At 56.7% G+C, this 19,667-nt stretch overlaps 3 protein-coding genes across 6 annotated transcripts in view; 2 read left to right on the top strand and 1 right to left on the bottom strand.

The window, feature by feature from the left end:
* THRAP3 (thyroid hormone receptor associated protein 3) overlaps window positions 1-8,513 on the top strand; it is a 35,594-nt gene extending 27,081 nt beyond the window's left edge. For 2 of the 3 annotated variants that reach the window (XM_075047225.1, XM_075047226.1), the window contains exons 7-13: window positions 574-746; window positions 1,194-1,305; window positions 1,536-1,620; window positions 3,975-4,159; window positions 4,767-4,959; window positions 5,627-5,776; window positions 6,949-8,513. In XM_075047225.1, the coding sequence (XP_074903326.1) occupies window positions 574-746; window positions 1,194-1,305; window positions 1,536-1,620; window positions 3,975-4,159; window positions 4,767-4,959; window positions 5,627-5,776; window positions 6,949-7,170 (1,120 nt within the window). In that variant the 3' untranslated portion in view covers window positions 7,171-8,513. The remainder of the gene's footprint in view (window positions 1-573; window positions 747-1,193; window positions 1,306-1,535; window positions 1,621-3,974; window positions 4,160-4,766; window positions 4,960-5,626; window positions 5,777-6,948) is intronic. The other variant, XM_075047228.1, reaches the window with a different exon arrangement.
* A 2,023-nt stretch (window positions 8,514-10,536) lies between these two features.
* On the top strand, window positions 10,537-15,728 carry SH3D21 (SH3 domain containing 21). Its single transcript, XM_075047233.1, has 9 exons — window positions 10,537-11,466; window positions 11,606-11,706; window positions 11,777-11,875; window positions 12,057-12,408; window positions 13,534-13,575; window positions 13,745-13,856; window positions 14,029-14,472; window positions 14,577-14,640; window positions 14,730-15,728. Exons 1-9 carry the CDS (start codon window positions 11,256-11,258, stop codon window positions 14,766-14,768), a joined length of 1,464 nt encoding a protein of 487 aa, XP_074903334.1. The 5' UTR covers window positions 10,537-11,255; the 3' UTR covers window positions 14,769-15,728.
* Window positions 15,729-15,919: 191 nt separating this feature from the next.
* On the bottom strand, window positions 15,920-19,081 carry EVA1B (eva-1 homolog B). 2 transcript variants are annotated; one of them, XM_075047245.1, is made up of 3 exons: window positions 18,967-19,036; window positions 16,899-17,018; window positions 15,920-16,816 (listed from the first exon to the last, which is right to left on the bottom strand). In XM_075047245.1, the coding sequence occupies exons 1-3, from the start codon at window positions 19,034-19,036 to the stop codon at window positions 16,410-16,412; spliced, it is 597 nt and encodes a 198-aa protein (XP_074903346.1). In that variant the 3' UTR covers window positions 15,920-16,409. The 2 variants fall into 2 exon arrangements, with proteins under 2 accessions (XP_074903346.1, XP_074903345.1); XM_075047244.1 differs by having other exon boundaries at window positions 15,924-16,816; window positions 16,899-17,015; window positions 18,932-19,081.
* Between the last annotated feature and the right edge of the window lie 586 nt (window positions 19,082-19,667).

The following is a 19,667-nucleotide window of genomic DNA, read 5'->3' as shown; positions in this document are numbered from 1 at the left end:
TGGCTTCTTGCTGCCAGAAGCTTAGTGGTATGGTAAAGTTAGTGCCACTTAAATGATATTTGATTTTCTGGAGTATGTTTAAATACTTTTATTCTCAACATAGCGTTACTGAAACTCTAGGAAGCTCTGAGTGCCACTTCAACATTGCTTCAAGAAATCATAAGACAGTAAAAAGTTAGTCCAGAAAATACATTTGTACAGCAGTAGCCAGTAAGTGTTAATACGCCCCGTGGGATGTTAGAGGTTAATCTAGAATTTAGAAACAGTAGCAAAAGATCACAGCCAGCCAGTGGTGTAAAAATGGGCTTGTGTTTCACAGGATGTCAGGGTTTAATACCTGCACAGCCCTCCAAATGCAGAATAACAAGTGATCTGAATTATTACAGTAACCTAGATCAGTGTATTTTAGAGATGTTTAAATAAGCGTCCTGTTCATGCTACTGAATATTCTTAGGTGCCTTCGTAATACTACAGAAAAAATGCAGTCTGCTTCCAACTTCTGAGACATTAATCAACTTCAACTGCTTCCCTTTACCCTGTTCCTCTATTTCATGTGGTCTGTTCTCTTTCTAGTCCAAGTGGTATATTGGCTCAGGAGCGCAAGCTGTGTCGTGACCTTGTGCACAGCAACAAAAAAGAGCAAGAATTTCGTTCGATTTTCCATCATATTCAGTCTGCTCAGTCTCAGCGAAGTCCTTCTGAACTGTTTGCTCAACATATAGTGACTATAGTCCATCATGTAAGAGGTAGGTCAGAAGTCCATGTATCCTTAGATGAAGGTTTACTCCTCCCTTGCCCAAATAAGTGGGTTTCATGCACTCTAGTTAGTGCTCAAGGAGTTGTTTTCCAGCAGATATGCCATAGATGAGAATAGCAGCCTGATCATGAGTTGTCTTTATTTACATAAATAACTTTTCTTCTGGAAAGGCAGAAGAGGCATTCTTGTTTTTACTTGAGCAATATTCAGAGAGACTGTGACTTAGAATTTGTGTATTCTAGTGAATATGTGACTCACTTGAATAAATTGTTAATTTCAAGATTGAAATTGAAATTTGTCACCAGCATTAGAGCTCACCACCAGTGTTTCATGTGTCCTGCATCTGAATTTGACCAAGCTGTAGGACTGATCTGCTTTGTCTTTTTTGCAAAAATGGTATTAATATTTTGGCATTATTTACTCAAACCCCCAACAGAGCATCACTTTGGGTCTTCAGGAATGACACTGAATGAACGCTTTACCAAATATCTAAAGAAAGGAATGGAACAAGATGCAGCTAAAAACAAAAAGAGCCCTGAAATCCACAGGTTGGTGCCACTAGACACTGCCTTAACATTTCAGGGGTATTTCAGATTTCCTTCTCAAACTCTGGAATAATTCAAGTATATAATTAGCTTCAGCAAAAAAAAAATGGAAAAAATATGGGGAGTTTTAAGTACCTTTGGGAATATTGGTCTCCTTTAAATGACATTTGATCTAAAAACTTCAGATTCTTCTTATGAGCAAGATTATATCTGTGTACTGTCTTTACTTTTAGGAGGATAGATATATCTCCCAGTACTTTTAGAAAACATGGGTTCTCTCAAGAGGAAACGAAAAGTTCCAGAGATCCTGGCTTCAAGGTGAACTGTTACTCTGATTAGTTTAATTCAACAAAATGAGTGCATTGGGCATGAACTTAACAGTGATGTTTTTGTTTAAATTACTCTCTACTTAAGTTTGTGTTTTTCTTTTAAGGATGGGCATAATTCTAAAAATGAACTACAAAGGGTTAATTTTTATTAAAAATGTATCAACAACCTTTGTGAAGTGGTTAGACTATGGTAAATGACCCCAAAGTCAATTGAGGTGAGCTTGAGAAAAAAGAGAGGATTTTTGGAACAAGTGCCCATGATGAGAGAAGAGACTTTTTGTGATATTTTTCTGCTTGTAAGTATTATTAAATCAATTGTATACATGCAATATTTCCAACCATGTTTTCAAAAAGACATGCATGTCAAAAAGAGGAAAGTAAAACTAAATACTTATCTAAACCAAATACACTATTAAGCAGATTATAAATTTTGTTCTAACAACTTACTGTACCATTTCTGTTGATTGCTGTTACTTTAACATTCAGCACTTGTTTTAGTAGATCCAGACCATTTGGAATTTAGTGTATTAGCTTTTCTGAGTAGATGAATGTTAAGCCATTGCAGTCACTGTAAACAACCATAAAAATGGCTTAACGTAAAATGTTTGGGATTTTAACCTTTGTTTATTCACCTTCATACATATTTACGTTGAACGTTGAAGAGATTTTAAAAAGTCCTGCTGAAACCTTACTTGTTTCATATTTGTTTTCGATTTTTTCCAAACACACTTGTGGCTTGACATGGACGATGGTGAGATGGATTTGATGGGCCTGAACTCTGAGCATCAGCTTGGCAGAGTGTATTATAAACGTGGTTTCCAAACAGCTCGCCAGCCTTCCGTGAAACAGACGTGCCCTCACAAACCCAAATAGGTGTTTGCTGTACCACATAAGGGAGCTGCTGCTGATTTTGTCACTTATCTGTCATCCATCGTGTTGGGAGCAGTTTTATTCTCAGAGTAGAAATTAAAGCTCTTTGCCTGGGGAAAGTAGAAGAGCAAAATACCAAAACAAAACGCCTGCTCTCACTCCTGCGTTATTTGACATATTTATTTAAACAAAAAAGTGTTTAGAAACTCATGTAAGTAAAAAATTTAATAGCTAGAGAATTACTAATCCTTTTGTATTTAATTCAAGACGATTAATATGATGTATGTTGCATATCAAGTCATACAGTTCCCAAGATTAGTATTGTGTAAGTAAAGTAGCAATCGCTGACCACAGCCATGGAGGCTGTATGTTGTTGCTAGCAACATCGTGTACAGGCTTCCCGGAGATGTACTGCTACTCAGTTAAATGTTTGTCAGAACCACAGCCACTGTCAATTTGCTGCTCCTGTATGTGCAGCCAGCAGAATCTCATCCAGGTACCATTGGTCTTAAAGTATACACAGGTAACACAACTTCTCATTTTCCAGAGCAACTATTTTAATCCATTATTTAAGTAGCAATTTAAATAGAGCTCAAAGCAAGCATTACCAGATATATATATTTTTTTAATTAACAATGTGGAAAAAAAAAAAGCTAGTTGTTGAGTGTTTTTCATACAGCTGGTTGGTTTTTGCTTTGTGAAACACCAGGGTCAGCTTGCTAGGATTGTGTGGAGAAACTCATACTTCCGTCTGTGCTGACTTCTTGGCATCTTTCATGTTGTGCCTTCCAGTTGAGGGGGAAGGAGTACTGTAGGTGACGTCTGCCACAGAGTAAATCTTCTTGACAGACGTATTAAAGGCTACATATCAGTGGGATGTTGCAATTCTCCCAGATGCCCTTGGTTGCTGCATTTCAGTGGCCTCTACCTCTTACCACTTTGATCAGTAATTGCTATCCTAGGTATCTCCAAGCAGCAAACAGCTTTTGCTTCTCCTTAAGTTCCGTTTCCAGACCTGGTGATTAAAATTCCTTCTACCCTGCTAGATTATGTCTGTTGTCAGGATAGTGAGCATGCTGCTGTCCATGGGCTGTTAGACATTTTTGACATGCTGGAGTTCTGATACATAATCAGTTGGATTGGATTTCCAAGTTTTTTCTCATCTCTCACTGGCTGTGGTGTACAATAAGTGTCAGCTTCTGTGTTTCTCCCTCCCCTATTACCAGGCTATTTATTCTAATGCTGTTTGAAAGAGGAGAATAAAAGTTAAAAAGCAGTAGGAAAATTGAACTCTGACAAATAAAAACTTATTTTAGTAGTGCATTATTTTACATCTTAAAATGGATTATTGATTAATATTCAGATAAACTCCTGTTCTCCAGAAGTCTGTGCAGTCAATAGCAAAGTAATGGTGCTAAACTAGTGCACTGTAAACCTTTGTATTAAACTCTTCCCTCTTCCCTGCATTTATAGGCTGAAGGTAAATATAAGGACGACCCTGTTGACCTGCGCCTTGATATTGAACGCCGTAAAAAACATAAGGAAAGAGATCTTAAACGTGATAAATCCAGAGAATCGGTGGACTCGAGAGATTCAAGTCACTCAAGGGAAAGATCAACTGAGAAAACGGAGAAAAGTCACAAAGGCTCAAAGAAAAAGTATGTAGGAAACCTAATAGCCATTTCCTTCTGCCTTTCATGTTTCTGCTATTAAGGTTGGAGACGACATCGTGTACATACGGTTGTACACCTTTTGACATAACTGCTCCAGTGATGTGAATTATTCCTCTGCGTGTCTTCTTGATATCATTATATCTATCTGAAACACTAAATAATTGTTAAAGGTAAATGAGAAGGCTCCATATGTCAGAATGGGTGAGTCACTTTTCCTTCTTGTTCCTGTTGTGTTATGGAGAACCGCCATGTTTAAATGACTGCTTTAATGTTAATTTAATCCTTTTCTATTAGCTTAATTTTCCATTTGACTAAAACTCTGTAGATGCATGCTTATCTCATAGTAGATGGTGTGAACACCTTCGAAAGAAGCAACAAGTTCTTTCTAGAGAAGACTTGGGACCTGTGTTAGATCTGCGTGTTGTAGCTGATCCTGAGCTCTCATTATGGCTTTTGCTTTTTGTAGTAGGAAAAGGAGAGCGTTGTGTTTCTAGGGGAGCGATAATGAAATTGTTCTGTAGCAAACAAGTCACAAATGAGTTATTAACCCTCTTGGTGTCCCCCTCACCTCCGTTTCCTATCACTGAAACAGGAAACACCGAAGGGTACGTGAGAGATCCAGATCCAGTTCATCATCTTCGCGGTCCTCTCATTCAGTCAAAGCGGAGGAATATCCTGAGGAGACTGAGGAGAGGGAGGAAAGCGCCACAGGCTTTGACAAGTCCCGACTTGGGACTAAAGAATTCACTGGTCCAAATGAGAGAGGAAGAGCTAGAGGGACCTTTGTAAGTGTTCTCCACACCCCTGCCCCAAGTATCAATTCCCAAAGCGGTCAAAAAGTGGCTGTTGTGTATTACTCTTTCACAGTTAAAGCATACTGTAAAGGAGAAACCCCAAAGACATTGTCTGGTTGTGGATGATGAGCCAGAATATGATCGCTCCAGGTGTGGAGCTCAAACCAGGGTGCTGAGAATATAGTCTGGGCAGTTGGACTCAAGATGTATGGAGTGGAATCAAGCCTGGAAGCTTTTGTGCATTAGTAGTTGCTGAGCAACCCCGATGGGGAGCATGATGTGCATCAGTCAGTTTGGGTTAGGCTACCGAAGTGACTCACCTGGTCATAACCATGCTTATTGCTTGCAATTCTTATGCCTTGGTTACATAGATGCCTTATGTGCATATTGTATTTCTCAGACGCTTTCTCTTGAGTGCTCTGGAAATGCCTCTACATGGTCTTAAACAGCTTTATAGAAACTGTGACGCACCGTGTGATCAGATGAGCTAGAAAACCCTAAAATGTACTGGGCTCTTACTTTAATGATAGGTTAAAGGTGTTCTTGGATAGTTAGAGAAGTGATGTTGTATCTCTTGGATGCCTTGGAAGCTGTCTGGGGGTGGGAGGGCACTGCCACTGCAACCATTTTATTTTTCTTCCATGTTTTGCTGGTGCAGCAGTTCAGAGCAAGAGGGAGAGGATGGGGCAGAGGCAACTTTTCAGGCAACAATAACAGCAACAGTGGTGGCAACAACGACTTCCAGAAGCGAAACAGAGATGAGGAATGGGATCCAGAGTACACACCTAAGAGCAAGAAATACTACTTGGTATGTGTCTTAAGTATTGAAACACATATGTACACTCCAGGTATATCTGGTCTTTCAGAGGTGGAAGCACCAACTGTCATTAAACTAGCTAATCCACTGGGTTAAGGCTTCATGTGACACTGCTTCACAAGAAGCTTCTGGCTCATGACTAAAGAGAACTTGTCTCTGCTCATTGTAGAGTGGTTTGCCACTAAGTGAGATCTTAAAAGCCAGTTAAAGAGCACGTGTTTCACACACACGTGGAAAACACAGCTTAAATCTATTAGTCTGTGTTGCAGGTGGCCTGCATTTCTTGGTTCTTCTATCCCCATAAAACATCCAGTTTCCTGGATGGGTTAGTACTGTTCGTTTTTCTTTCTGGTGATAGCAGTCTGCCATACTAACAGGCATTAATCTAAGAGAATTCTGTGTGACTGTGTTCTTTGAAAGAGGGGTAGTTTTAAACAGACACCAACTCATTTTTTCTCTGCCTGATTTGGGGTAGTTGAGATCCCTAATCTTCTCATTAAATAATGCAGTATTTCAGTTTTATACCTCAAAAAAGAAAGACTGGATTTTTTTTTAACTGGAATTTTTTCCTGATCTGGTTGAAGGCAGAATTGTAATTTTTGGGGGTATTCAGTCTCTACACTGCACTTTACATACAGAAATGGATCAATCTGAGCCCAGTGACATGGTCCGTGGCAGCTTGTACCAGCTGCATCTGCGTTAGCTCATGGAAAGCATTCCTGAAAGCAGCACGTGTTATTAAACAACCTGAGTACCAGCAATAAGGACCGAAGCTGCCAAAGTGGTTTGACTGGCAAGAAAATAAAAGGGGAAGTTGTAGAATATCTGAATTGTGGAGCTGCAGAACCAGTAATGGTACTCCAGGCCTAGACACCCGTCCCCTGCCCACCCCTAAATATTCTATAGAGAGCTTCCTGGCCGCAAGGACAGCTTGCCATGCACAAAGGGCCTGTGTAGGGATTGTGCATTCCTGCCTTCATCTGCTGATTTTCTTCCCCAAAACAAGACAGTAGTTCTCTTTAGATGGCGGTATTGACTGTGGCACAAACGTGGCAGTCTGGTTTGTGCCACAGGGCTGCATATCACAAGCCAGAGTTTTCCAGCTTTTATATTGTGAGTAGTCAGTCTGTTTCAACTGATGTTGTTGGCTTCCTCCTGTACAGCACGATGACCGGGAGGGCGAAGGTGCAGACAAGTGGGTGAACAGAGGCCGTGGTCGGGGTGCTTTCCCCCGAGGAAGAGGTCGCTTCATGTTCCGAAAGTCAAGCACCAGCCCCAAGTGGGCTCATGACAAATTCAGTGGAGAAGAAGGAGAAATTGAAGATGACGAAAGCGGAACAGAAAATAGAGAGGAAAAGGACACTTTACAGACAACGGCTGAATAGCCGCAGTGTCTGTGTGTTTCTGAGAGCCCTGGCAGGAGGGAAGGGGTTCAGCACGATGCTAGTGCTGGAGATTGTCAGGGCGCTCCTGAAGTGCTGAGCAGAGCCCCGGAGAGGAGCTCTGGAACAATCCCGAAGTTAACTGCATTTCCAGAATTCAGCCTCCCTAAGTGTGGACTAGAACTGATAAATCATTTATGCTTGGATCCACTCGTGGAGTATATCTTCCCAAAGACTTACCTTCTGGACTGAATAAGGTCAAGTACAGGGTGAGATCCTAGATTTTCTCTCGTCTGTGACCTTATTGAATGGTCGGTTATTTTTTTGGTAACAGGCTTTGAAGACAATGTGGATTTTGGTTTGTGCCCATCTTAACCCGGTAGTTTTGACATTTTTGTTTCTCTTTTATAATTTGAAATAGTAAAGGTTGGGATTAACTCGCCAGTTCAAATTTTTCTCCCTTATTGTGTATTCAATTTTTTAAATTCATACTCTACTTATTTTAGGCCTTTACGTATGTAGTAACATCAATTTAAATGATAATTTTGGAAACAATTCTTGGTTCTTATAAATAAGAAAACAATGAAGCATGTGAATAAACATCTAAATGTTAACTTGTTGGGACCAAACTGCTATGATTTTTTTTAAAAAAAACTTTTTTTTATGTAACAGTTGAGTTTAGGGCCTTTTAAAAATGGTTGTTTTCCTTTTATGTTGAAAGTTAACAAAATTAGCATGGTTTAAAAAAAAAAAAAAAAAAAAAACAAACAAAAATAATTACACCCTACTTTTCACCACTGTTTGTGTACACTGTTAGGCCTGGTGTGTGCTGGAGTCCCAAACTGCTTGTAGGCATTTTGTGTATCCTCTTTGCAGCTGGTTGTGAACTTGAGTGCTCTTTCCAAGGTAACATAGTTTTCTAAGAAACTTCAGAATTCTACTAGGTTAAAAATATAAAAGGAGATGAGAATTTTTCAATATTTTTTATTAATCTTTTTATAAAAACAAAAGGCAAATCCCTCCTGTGCTGGTTAAGGACGGCCATTATGATGTATTTCTTTTTATCTTCTACTTAAAAATATTCTGAAGAAGTTTGCAAATAGTTCTCTGGCTGAGTCAGTGAGCCTTCTTGGCAGGAGAGGCATGTCCATGCACCGACGCTGAGTGTGCACGTGCTGTAAAGACACCGCTCTCCCTCTCCTCTCCATCTCTGCCTTCCCTTCCCCAGGATTGCTGTGCTGTTTCCCCACACACACCAACTAGAGTTTGGTTTGTTTTGACTTGAACAGTTCCTGTTTAGCAAAGCCCTGAAGTTTGTTTATGCAAATAAAATACAATAAAATAAGTAGTAGGTGTAACTCAGCTTTGTTTTGTGTTCTGAGTCGGGGGCTCCTTCTGTCGCCAGACACTTGCCTTCTGAATTAATTGGTGAGGCTGAAAGAACCAAATGCCTGTGGCCAGCCCTGGTGCAGAGCTGCAGAAGAGTTGCTGGGAAGAGGGAAGGTTTACACACACAACGGTCGTGGCAGAGAGGTTGGACCAGACAGCACTCACCAGCGAAGCTCAACCTGGTACCTGTGGGGTTGCCCCCACTGTTAAAAAGCAGCAGTTGCAAGCAGCTACTCTCAGGGTGTCATGCGTGAGAGGTTCCGTTTTGATATGGCTTTCCAGGTGGGGAACGCTGCGCTTGCAAGCAAGTAGGAAAATTGCCCTCGTAACACAAGGGCGTGCAGGAGCAGAGTCCTGCAGTTGCCCCTCCAGGAGCTGGCCAGGGGCAAGCACTGCCGCGGTGGAGTTTTATTGAGTTACTGCAGGTACAAGAACGCAGTATTTGTTCCACCATTAGCCTGAAGTGATTGAGTTCATTGCTTTTAGCAGCTAACTGCTGTTTTTTAAGCAGCTGATAGACCTTTTAGCCCCTTGGTGTTGGCAGTAACTGCATGGGGGGAAGGGGGGTGATACAGCCACAGGCCACATTCCCCAGCCCTGCTGCTGGGAGGAATTGTGTCACCCCCCAACAGGAAGACCAGCTCCCTCCATGCTCTAAAACTGAACTCCTCACTGAAGATCCCGGCTCCAGGCAGCCCGGTTTTATGCCGTTAAACCCCAGTGCTTGTCAAGTGTAGGTGAGTAAGCTGGCCACTGCATTTGCTGGTGCCAGGCAGTAAATGCTTTTCCATTGCTGCTGCCTCTAAGGAAGATTGCTCCTTGCTGTCTGACGTCTACAGGGGCTGCTGGCTGTGCAGCCTTCGTGGTGGATTTGGGTGTCTGCCTGCACTGCAGAGAAGCATTCCTGGCTGGTGTTGGTTAACAGTGTTGGCTAACAGCAGTTGAGACAGTAATGTGGGTTAACGGTTCGTGTTTCCCTTCACGCTTGAACTTGAGCCCTTGAGCCAACTTGAGACAAAGGGTGCCCAGTGTTCCCGGCTCCTCAGCCTGAGCGGCCAAACCCAGGGGAGAGCAGGGAGAGCACGCTTCCCGCTCCCCAGCAGAAACCGCTCCCCTATCAGCCTTCTCTGCCGCCCGGTGCTGATCCTCAGGCCCCCTCCCTGTGCTGTGGTTCAGCATTGATGCGTCAAATGCATTTGGTCTAAAGGAATATCGGTGCTGTCAGCCTGGACCAAGCACTGGCCGGGACCAGCTGGGGAGCCCTGGGGCCACTACGGATCCTTCTGGCTGCTGCGCTCTGCAGGGGGACTTCGGTGGCGTGGCCACACCAGCCCTGTGCGCTTGCGGTTTGTGGGTTTCAGCCCCTCTGTGGTTTAGGTTTCACTTCCCCTTCCAGACCGAAGGTGACAGACACACAGCGAGACCCGGGCGGCTTCGAGCTGTTGTCCAGGTCCGGGTGTGACGCCTGCCTTAGTGCTTCGCTCCCTGGATTGGCAGCCTGCGCCGGCTGTGCCCGCGTCGGCAGATTTCGGCTGCTGCCTGCAGGTGCAGCTCAGGTAGGGATGCGCCGTGCCCGCGGTGCCAAGAGCTCAGTGCTGGCGCTGGGTACGGCCGTGCCGCACCGTGGGCTGCCGCTGGGTACGGTCCTTGGGGCCGGGGGGGGCTGGGGCTGCTGCTGGCCCCATGGGAGCTCGGGGGGGCTCTTCTCACCTTGCAGCGAGGCATCTCCCCGGCTGTCTGAGCGAGGCAGGAGTGGTCACAGAGCCGTGAATCCCCTCCATGCTCTGCAGCGGCAGCTGTAGTTGGCTGCTTCTGCTAAATCCACCGTGTAACAGCGATAGCCCAAGCCACGCACCAGCTCAGAGCTGCCATGAGCACACGTGCCTCCTGCCGAGCTTGCCGGGTGGGAGAGTTGGGACAAATTCCCTCCAGCTCCCGGCAGTGACGCCGGAGGAGATGGTGAATCGCCTGTAGCGAAGGTGTGAGTGTTGGGAGGGTGCGGGTCAGTGTTCGGGCAGGAGCGAGGCCACAGCAGTGCCTGTGCATCGGGTGGCATCGTCCCAGAGGAGACCGAGCCCACGCAAGGCGAGCGGGTGCCCCTTTTTTTCCCCCGTAACGCTGCGGCTGCAGCTTCAGGTCTCCTCAGATGCCAGTGCCAGGCGACAGCAGCACCAGCAGCCCTGAACGCCTGGCTCCTGCGTGTCACCGCTGCCACCGAACACCCCTGTGCCGGGGTGCCAGCTCTGCCGGGGGGGCCGGTCCCATCAGTCTGGCCATGACCGAGCTCACCCCGCCACGGTCCCGGACAGCCCAGCCCAGGCGATTCCTGCATGGCTGCTTATGGGGATTTGTCTGTACCCAAGCCTGCTGGCAGCCTCCGGCACAGCCCGGAGGTGCCAGAGGAAGAGGAGGGCAGCCCTGTGGGTTTGTCCCCGGCTCCCGCTCCCTTCCTCTCCCCAGCCCTTTCTTTCCATGCAGCAGTTTTGTGACTTCTCCGCTCTGTGCAGCAGCCCCAGCCCTTGTCACCGAGCCGCTCTGCCGCCGAGGGTCCCCAAGCCCACCGCCTGCATCAGGGGGTGCCGGGGCTGGGTGCGGGCACAGGGCAGCCCAGGGGTTGAGCTGGCATTTGGGGCTCAGCCGCAGCCGGGACCCCCCTCCCCACTCTCACAGCTGCCTGCCCCGACGCCGCACTGAAGCAGATGCCCAAGCCCTTCCCGGTGCCGGAGGAGAAGGTGAGCGGGGGGTTGGTTTGGGGGGGGACGCAGGGCTCTGCAAGCCGGCAGGTGCCTGGGCTTGTCTCCGGCCCCGGCTGGGAGCCGGGACCCTCGTGCCCCGGCAGGTCTCCCGTCCCGCAGGCAGAGCCGCGGCCGGCGGCGCAGCGCCTGGCACCCGTCTTGCCGCCAGAGCTGGGTGAGTCACCCATTCCCTCTGCTGTGGGCCAGGGCTGTGCCCAAGGTGGGGGGGTCTCCCCTGGGCTTGGGGTGCTGGGGGGGGCCTGGAGAGGAGCCAGACCCCCCCCCCCGAGCCCCATCGTCCCGTTCCCGCGCAGACCGGGAGCCGGAGCTGTGCCGGGCCCTGTTTGACTACACCCCGGAGCTGCCGGACGAGCTGCCGCTGCGGCGGGGAGATGTCGTCCAGGTCCTCGGCAAGGTGAGGGGGCGCGGGGACGGGGGCGACCCCGAGGCTGTTCCCCGGCGCTGACGCCTGCCCTTGCCCGCAGCGGACAGAGGTTGAGGGCTGGTGGGACGGGCAGTGCCGGCACCAGAGAGGGCTCTTCCCCAACAACTTCGTGGAGCTCCTGCCGGCGCCGGTGCCCACGGTGAGTGGGGGCTGCACTGGAGCCACCCTGCCGTGGGGCTCGTGCGGCTGGATCCTGCACCCCGGTGGGCTCCGTAGAGCCAAACTCCGGTGTCTGTGGGGCCGCGCCGTGTCCCTGCCTGGAGTCCCAGCACGGGATGCGCTCCGGTGCCCCATCCTCACCCAAACCCGCTCTCCCACAGTTGAAGCCGGCGACGCCGCCATCCCGGGACACGGAGTCCGGTGAGTCTGGCCCCAGCGGCCATCCGGCCCCGGGGGCTTCGGTGTCCCGCCAGGACGGCCGGGCAGCCCCGCAGCCGGGTGCAAGGTGGGTTGGGGCAGCCGGGGGGCCGGCCGTGCCGGGGGGCCGGAGGAGCCCCGTGGGGCACGGGGATGCGGCGTGGACCGGCACCGAGGTGCTCTCTGCTTCAACTTCCTTCCCAGCGAGGAGCCGATTTCCTCCGGCGTCACGTGCGCGGTGTGGGGCTGTGGCAGCCAGGGGAGCCTGGCACGGCATCGCACCACGCGGCCTCGTGGGCAGCCCCGCACCGGCAGGTAGGACGGAGCGGCCGTGGCTCTGGGGGGGTCCCGCGCCTGGGGACCATCCCGGTGGCAGCAGCACCTGCGTGGGGCCACGCCGCTCCGGGGCTGTGTCGGGGCCGCAGGAGCTGGGGGAGCTGCTGAGGAGGAGCAGGGGCTGGTGGGATGCCGGGCAGCTCTGGGCACCATCAACCCGGCGCCGCTGGGAGTGATGGAGCCCCAGGACCCGCAGAGCAGCTCCCCGCACCCTTGGGGCCGGGCGCCCTCGTCCCCGTCCTCGTCCCTGCAGCCCTCATGGCCGCAGCTGTCTCTTCGGGTGGATAAAACCCACCGCAGGCATTTTTGGTGCCCACGAGGCTGCCGTGGCGAAGGCCGTGCTGGCGGTGGCAGGGTCCAGGCGGCATCAGGGCTGCCAGACCGCCACAGGGACGGGGTGGCCCACCGCGAGGACAGGGTGGTCCGTGGGCACGTGTCTGTGGCCTGATGCCTCGTATCCCGCTCTGCTGGGGGGGCCTGTCCCGGTGGGACGCCGGGGCTCGGCGGCAGAGGGATGCTGCTGTGCCATAGGCGGTGGCGGGATGGCATCCTGCCTGCGCCACGGTGCTAGCGCTCCGGGGGAGGTTTGCAGCCGCTTGCTCTGCCGTGCACAGAGGAAGCGCCGACCGCAGCGGAGCTGGGTGCGGGGCTGGGTGCAGGGTTGGGTGTGGGGCTGGCAGGAGGGGTGGCTGCCCCCAAACCAGCAGACAGAACCATAGGAACATGGTGCCGGGGGCGGTGGGGCAGATCCTGCCATGGGGCTGCTCAGGTCCTGCCAAGCATCGCTGCCGGCCCCGGCAGGCGTGGGAGACTGTGCTGGTGGGAACCGTGGGCCCAGGAGCACCGTGAGACCGTCTCCCACTGGTTCTGCCTGTGGGTGCCTCGTCCCCAGCACCCCCTTGTCCCCCACACACAACCCTGAGCCCCCAGGGCCCCTGGCAGGAGCAGGGTGCAAGGATGTGGGAGTCAGGGATGGAGTGGTCCCTGGAGACCATGTCCTAGCAGGGTGGGGGGGCTGTCCCACCCAGCCGAAGGGTCCCTGGGAGAGGGACCATAACGAGGATCCTTCCCCCAGCGCCTGACGAGCCCCTTTTTGCTCCCCAGCAGCCTGTAAGACAGCGAAGGACGAGGAGGGGGAGCACCCGGGTGAGTCCTGGGCTGGGGGAGGCGGGAGGGAGGGAGGGGGACAGGACCCCCGTGCCCGGTGCAGGTCCCCGGTGCTGGGGCATGGCTGTGCCGTGCGGTGCTGGCTGTGCCGTGCGGTGCTCGCTGTGCCGATCCCAGCCCCAGCCCCGGTGCTGCCTCCTCTCCCCAGAGTTGCCGGCACCGGTGAGGATGGAGCCGGCTAAGCTCCCCCCCAGCAAGAGGATGGCTCCTGCTCCCCCCGTCCCTGCCAAGGCCAAACCGGCCCCCACACTGGCGAGCAAGTAAGATGATGCACGTGGCCGTGCCGGGACGTCTGGGGCCGCCGCGATGCCCCCAGCGCCGGGGCCGTGCCGATGACCACGCTTGGTCCCCGGAGTGGGGCTGGCGTCTCCCCCACGGGAGGGCCAACCACGGCACAGTTGTGCCACTTTTTACCACCTCTGCCATCCCCAGGCTCGGCGGTGCCCAGCCCTGCGCCTCGGCCGACACGGAACAGGGCAGAGCCGGCGACCCAGGTAGGAGCCGGGTGCCGGCACCGGGCACTGTGGCCATCGCCGGACCGTGCCCTGCGTCAACGCCGGGCGCCGATACTCTCTTTTTGGCAGACGCCGACGGCTTCAACGCGGTGCCGATCACCACGGCCAAGCTGAGCCACCCCACTGCCACGCGCCCCCGGGTACCCGGCCAGCGGCCCCCCAGCCTCGCCCTGGGGATTGTGGGGGGTCCCCACGCCGGGACCTGCGCCCCTCTCCCCAGCGCGGGGCAGGCGCCCGCTCCGCCATGGAACACGGAGGTGCCAGCGGCACCGCGGCCGGAGGAGAAGCTGGCCCTGGAGGACCTGAAGGCTGAGGTCCGGTCCCTGCACATCCTCGTGGACCTGATGCGAGTCCAGCACCTGTGAGTGGGGACGGGGTGGGGGGGGTGTTGGGGTGCTGGCGGTGGCGGGGGTCCCGCTCGCTGCCCGGTGTGGTCCCGGCTGAGCCGTCCCCGGCGTGTTGCAGGCGGGACCTGGAGGACATGCGGCTGGAGATGTGCCAGGAGCGGGCCAAGCGCCAGGCGCTGCAGGTGAGTCCCTGGCGAGGGGCTGCTCCCACGTTTTGGGGTCCCCATCGTCCCGTCCCCCCCCCCCCAACGCTCACAGCCTCTCCCCACAGGCGGAGATCGAGCGGGTGAGGAAGGTGCTGCCCTGCTAGCGGCTGCGGTGCCCACCCCTCTGCGGCCCCGGGGGTGGCACGTGGTGCTGCGGGAGCTGTGCCGGTGCTGTGCCATGTGCCCCCCAGCCCCGCTGCCCCCAGCCCCGTCCTGCACCGATTGAGCCCAAACACCCACCCTGCACCCAGGCACTGCTTTCTGCAGCAACAGCCCCTGGGTGTACAGATATTGTTTAAAATAAACTATATTTTGGGTACGGAGTGCTGCTGGGCTCTGTGGGTGCTGCAGAGGGCAGCGCCCTGGGGCTGCCAAGTTCTTACAGGCTTGGGCAGGGCTGGGCTGGGCACGGGGGGGGGTCCCACCACGGCACAGGGGTCTTGCCCTGGCACGGGGGGTCCCTGCCCTGGCACAGGGCGTCCCACCAGGGCTGGCTCACTGCAGAGCCCAGGGCAGGAGCCTGCAGTGCTCAGCCCCAGGTGCTGGCAGTGGCCATGCCAGCGGTCACAGCCAGGGCTGCAGACTGTGACAACCAGTCCTGGGGGGGGCCGAGTGCCCCCCCACCATCCCCCTGCACCTTGTCCCAGGCTGGGATGCAGAGCCAGGGCCCGCAGCAGGGCTGGGTCAGCGCCTCCTCCTCCTCCTCCTCCTCCTCATCCAGCCCCCGCACCGTTTCCCAGCCCAGCCCCAGCCCCGGCACATCCTGGCCTCCAGCCACTGGCGTGGGGCCGGGAGAACATCTGGAAAACATCTGGATCCTGCTGGCGCTGGCGGCACTGGGGACCGGCCTGGGAAGGAGCTATTTTTATAAAGTTGTCGGGGAGGGGGCTGGGGAGGGGGCAGCAGGGCCCCCGCACCCCATGGGGCTGGGCCGGTGCAGGGAGCGTGGGCAGGATGCGGCCCAGCCCTGCGGGGAGCAGCCCGCGTCCCCGGGGAGCACCCGCCGCCCCGAAAACCCAGCGGGGAAACATCCGCCCCGGCCCCGCCGGGAGGGTGCTGGGTCGGGGCCAGGCGGTGCCGGAAAGGACCCGGCTAATTTTAGTGGGGCCAGCGGGGAGGGAATTGGCCTGGGGAAGGCAGCCGTGGCCGGACCCCCCCCCAGCCCCAGCACCACTTCTGTCGGTTCCTGCAGCCGCCCCGGTATGCGGGACCCCCTTTGGCACGCAGGGTCCCCCCCCGCCGCCACGCTGGGCTCCAGGTAGTGTATAACAGCACCATGTTTTGGGGGGGGGGGCAGGACCCCATAGCTTACACGGACGTACAGCTTGACCGCGACCCACAGGGCTGGGCCTCCCTGCGGTGCCAGCGCCAAGCCGACGGGGGCCAGCGCCCGTGGCCGAGGCCGGCAAGGTCTGCCCTGTCCTCGTCCTTGTCTCTGCAGAGTCCCAGGGCTGCTCGGCCGGTGCCAGCAGTCGTACCAATGCCTCAAAAAGTGCCTCGTGTCCCGCAGCGGCGGGGGCGAGGCTGGTCCTGGGGAGGGGGTGCCCGTGGCGCTGGGGTCCGGCTGGCAGCGGTGCTCCAGGTCAGCTCCTCCGACCTGGGGGCAGTGAGCAGCCCCCCCACCCGCCGTCCTCCTGTCCCCAGACCGCGTCCTAGGCAGCTCCCGGGGGTGGCACGGTGTCGGCTGAGCTACCCGGGGCCGGGAGCCAGACACGGCGCGGGGGCACCTGCCCCTGTGCCGGGACTCAGTAGTAGTGGACGCGGCCAAGGGTGCCGGTGCCCAGGATGTCGGGCTGCCCGTTGCGCCAGATCTCGCGGATGATGCGCTCGCGCTCCTCCAGCCGCTGCGCCCGCTCCAGCTCCTCGGCCGAGGCGAAGACGTTGACGGCCAGCGCCCCGTCCCCGGGGCCGTGGCTGTCCAGCGGGATCTCGGTCACCGGCAGCAGGGACTCGGATGCCGCACGGTCAACGGTGTCCTCCTCTTCCTCGTCCTCCTCCTCGTCCTCCTCCTCGTCCTCGCCGAAGTCCCTCGGGCGCGGCGGGGGGCGCACGGCGGGCCGGCAGGAGAGGCGCAGCACCAGCAGGCACAGGGTCAGCACCAGCCCAAAGCAGACCCCCAGCACGAAGTAGAGCCCGAAGCTCTCGGGGTTGGCTGCGAGGAAAGCAGAGGGGATGAGGGACTGGCCCTAGGGTCCCCCCCGGGACGTGTCCCTGCCGGGTCCAGGCTGGCTCACCTCGGATGTGCGCATACGCCGCCATGCTGTTGCTCAGCAGCTCCATGTCCCGCCTGCGGCTCTCCATCTCGCGCCTGGCCCTGCTCAGCGTCTCCCGGGATGGCACGTGCTCGGCATCTGCAGGACACGGGGGCTGAGCAAGGCGCTACTGGGGGCTGGGGCCTCCCCAGCAGTCCCCCGTCCCTTTTTGGGGCCATGCCTGGCTGCGACCGTGCCCCAAGGGCTCCCGGCTGGGGCAGGGGCTCGCTCCCGGGCTGGGCTGCTCCATCCAGGACCGAGCCCCAAAAGTGCCGAACTGGAGCCGTCCCGCTCCCACCACCCCTCCGTCCTTCCGGCAGGACCGGGACGGATATGGCTCCTCCAGGACGCTGCGTCAAGCGGATCTGCGGCACCGGGCCAGGCTTTCCATCCCCTGCCCCGGTCACGGGCACGGGACACGGGGCTGAGCTCGGTGCCGAGCGGGGCCGGGGTCCCGGCGCACCCTTGCAAGGCAGAGCCACGGGGTGCGCGGGAGCTGGTGCTGCCTGTGCACACGCGTGCTCCCCACGCAGCCCCTCTGCGGCAGCGTGTGTGTGTGTGTCCCCCTTCCACGTTGCGCCCAGCCTCGGCTGGTGGCCACGGGGCCCCATGGCACAGGGACAAGGACCGGGCCACGGTGCAACGGCCGCCGGGTTGGCAGGCAGCAGGGAACACCGCCGAGCCGGGGCTGACCCCGCGCTCCCGCCGCGGCCCCCGGAGCAGGATGAGCGAAGGGCAGGCGCTGGTCCTTCTGCGAGAGGAAAAGCCGCTCGCGCCGCCTCCGTTGCGCCGGCCACAGCTCCCACGGGAACCTGCCCTGGGGAGCTGGGAGGGGACGTGGGCACCCTGCGCCGTCTCCCTCCACGACACCCCGTGGGGACAGGGTGCCTGAGCCCCCGATGGGGTGCAGGGGGTGAGCACCCACCTCCCGCCGCCCAGGGACCCGCCTGGCCCCAAGCTGCTGAGCACCAGCCTCGGCAGCCCGTCCCTGCCCCAGCGATGCTGGTGTGGGGCCGGGGTCCCTCTCAGCTGTGGGGTGCCGTGGCCCCCCCCCAAGGCGTGGGGCTGGGGCAGCGGGCAGGACGGGAGGCGATGCAGTGCCTGGCCCTGGCAGGGGACGAGCTCATTTCCCAGAAAACAGCTCCAGGGAGGGAGGAATGAGGAAAGAAATGCAGAAAATGTGACACATCAGCAGAACCGTCCCCGGACAGTCCAGTGCTGCGGGGCTGCTGCACGTCCCGCGGCTGGGCAGCCCCTCGCAGCGGGACACCCCGAAACACCCCCAGGGGGGTCCTGGTGTCGTCCCTTGCGGAGCGGCCCCACCGCCAGCCCCTGCCCCTGCAAGGGGGCCGGCTGGGAGCCGCACAGCCCCGCTGCGGGGCTGGAGGGGCAGAACCCCGCCGTGGGGCTCCAGGGACCCCCTCGGAGCGTTGCCGGTGGCGGGGCTGCTGGCGAGGGCACCGCAGGGCTGGCCACGGGGGGGCTCGGCAGCCGTGGCCGTGGGCCGTGGCAGGGTTGAGGTCCGGGGCTGTAGTGGGCACAGGGTGTGAGCGAGCCCGGAGGGAGCTGGGCCCTGGTGGGCGCTGTGTGCTGGGCAGGAGGGCACCGAGCCCTCACCGCCGGAGCTGGGGTTGCCCTGGACCCCCGGGGACACCAGAGCGGGACCACCCCGAGATACGGCTGCGCCTGCGGGCACAGCCCCAGAGCGCTCAGCCCCGCGTCCCCAAGCACCCAGCCCCGCATCCTCAACCGCTGCGTCCCCGAGCTCCGCATCCCCACGCGCCGAACCCCGCGCCCTCAGACCCCGCGTCCCCACGCGCTGGTCCCCCCCCGCGCAACGCCGGAGCATCTCAACCAGGGGACGGGGCAGATCCGCGACATCCCGCCGCGGCCGTCGGGGCTGGGCGGATGCGGGGTGCCGGGGGTCCTTTGGGGTGCCCCGTCTGCCCCGCGGACCCCTTCGGTCCCCGAGCCCCCTGTGCTGGTGCCCAGGGGCCGGCGGGGCTGGTACTCACCGGGGTGGCGGGTTGCCCCGGAGCGGGGCAGGAAGGCGAGCGGCGGCAGGAGCCCGCTGCACTTTGGCTGGAGAGAGGGAAGAGAGAGAAAGGTCTGTTTAGCATTAACGCCGCAGCAACAGGAAATAGTTTGGAGGCGGCTGGCGGTCAGCGCTCCCCGCCGGAGCCAATGGCAGCCCCGTCCCGACGCCGAACGAGGCACGGGGCCGGGGTTCGTCCCGCTCCCCCGGGACGCTGGGCTCGGCCCTGCTGCGGAGCCGCCCCGGAGCAGGGAGCGGGGCTGTGGGCCGGCAGCTCCGGACCCCGTCCCGGCCACGACCAGCCCCATGGGCTCGCGGGGCTGCGCCTCGACCTGGCGAAGCCCCCCCACGTGTTGCACCGTAACCACGCAGGGAAGGGTGTGCAGGGGCTCCCGGGGCAGCACCCAGCCCCAGGGAGGTTTGGGGACAGGCAGGGTCCTGCCCTGCTCCCGGCTGCACCGTGCAAGGACGGAGCAGCCCAGGCCATGGCGCAGCCCACCCGGCAGCTTGACGGCAGCACGGGCTGCTCCGGCGCGGCAGCGGTGCCGGGCAGAGCCGAGGGTGCGGGCAGGGGTCTCTGCCCCACCTGCATCAGCCCTGGACACCTTGGGGCTGGACCCCCAGGACCCAACACTCCCCACCCAATGTTTGTCCCCAGTGGCCCAGGGATGACACCAGGCTGGATCTGGAGGGACAGGCTCTGCCGGGGCAGGGGG

Source organism: Buteo buteo, chromosome 16 (genome assembly GCF_964188355.1).
Source record: "Buteo buteo chromosome 16, bButBut1.hap1.1, whole genome shotgun sequence".
NCBI lineage: Eukaryota > Metazoa > Chordata > Aves > Accipitriformes > Accipitridae > Buteo > Buteo buteo.
This window is presented reverse-complemented; position numbering and strand designations above follow the sequence as displayed.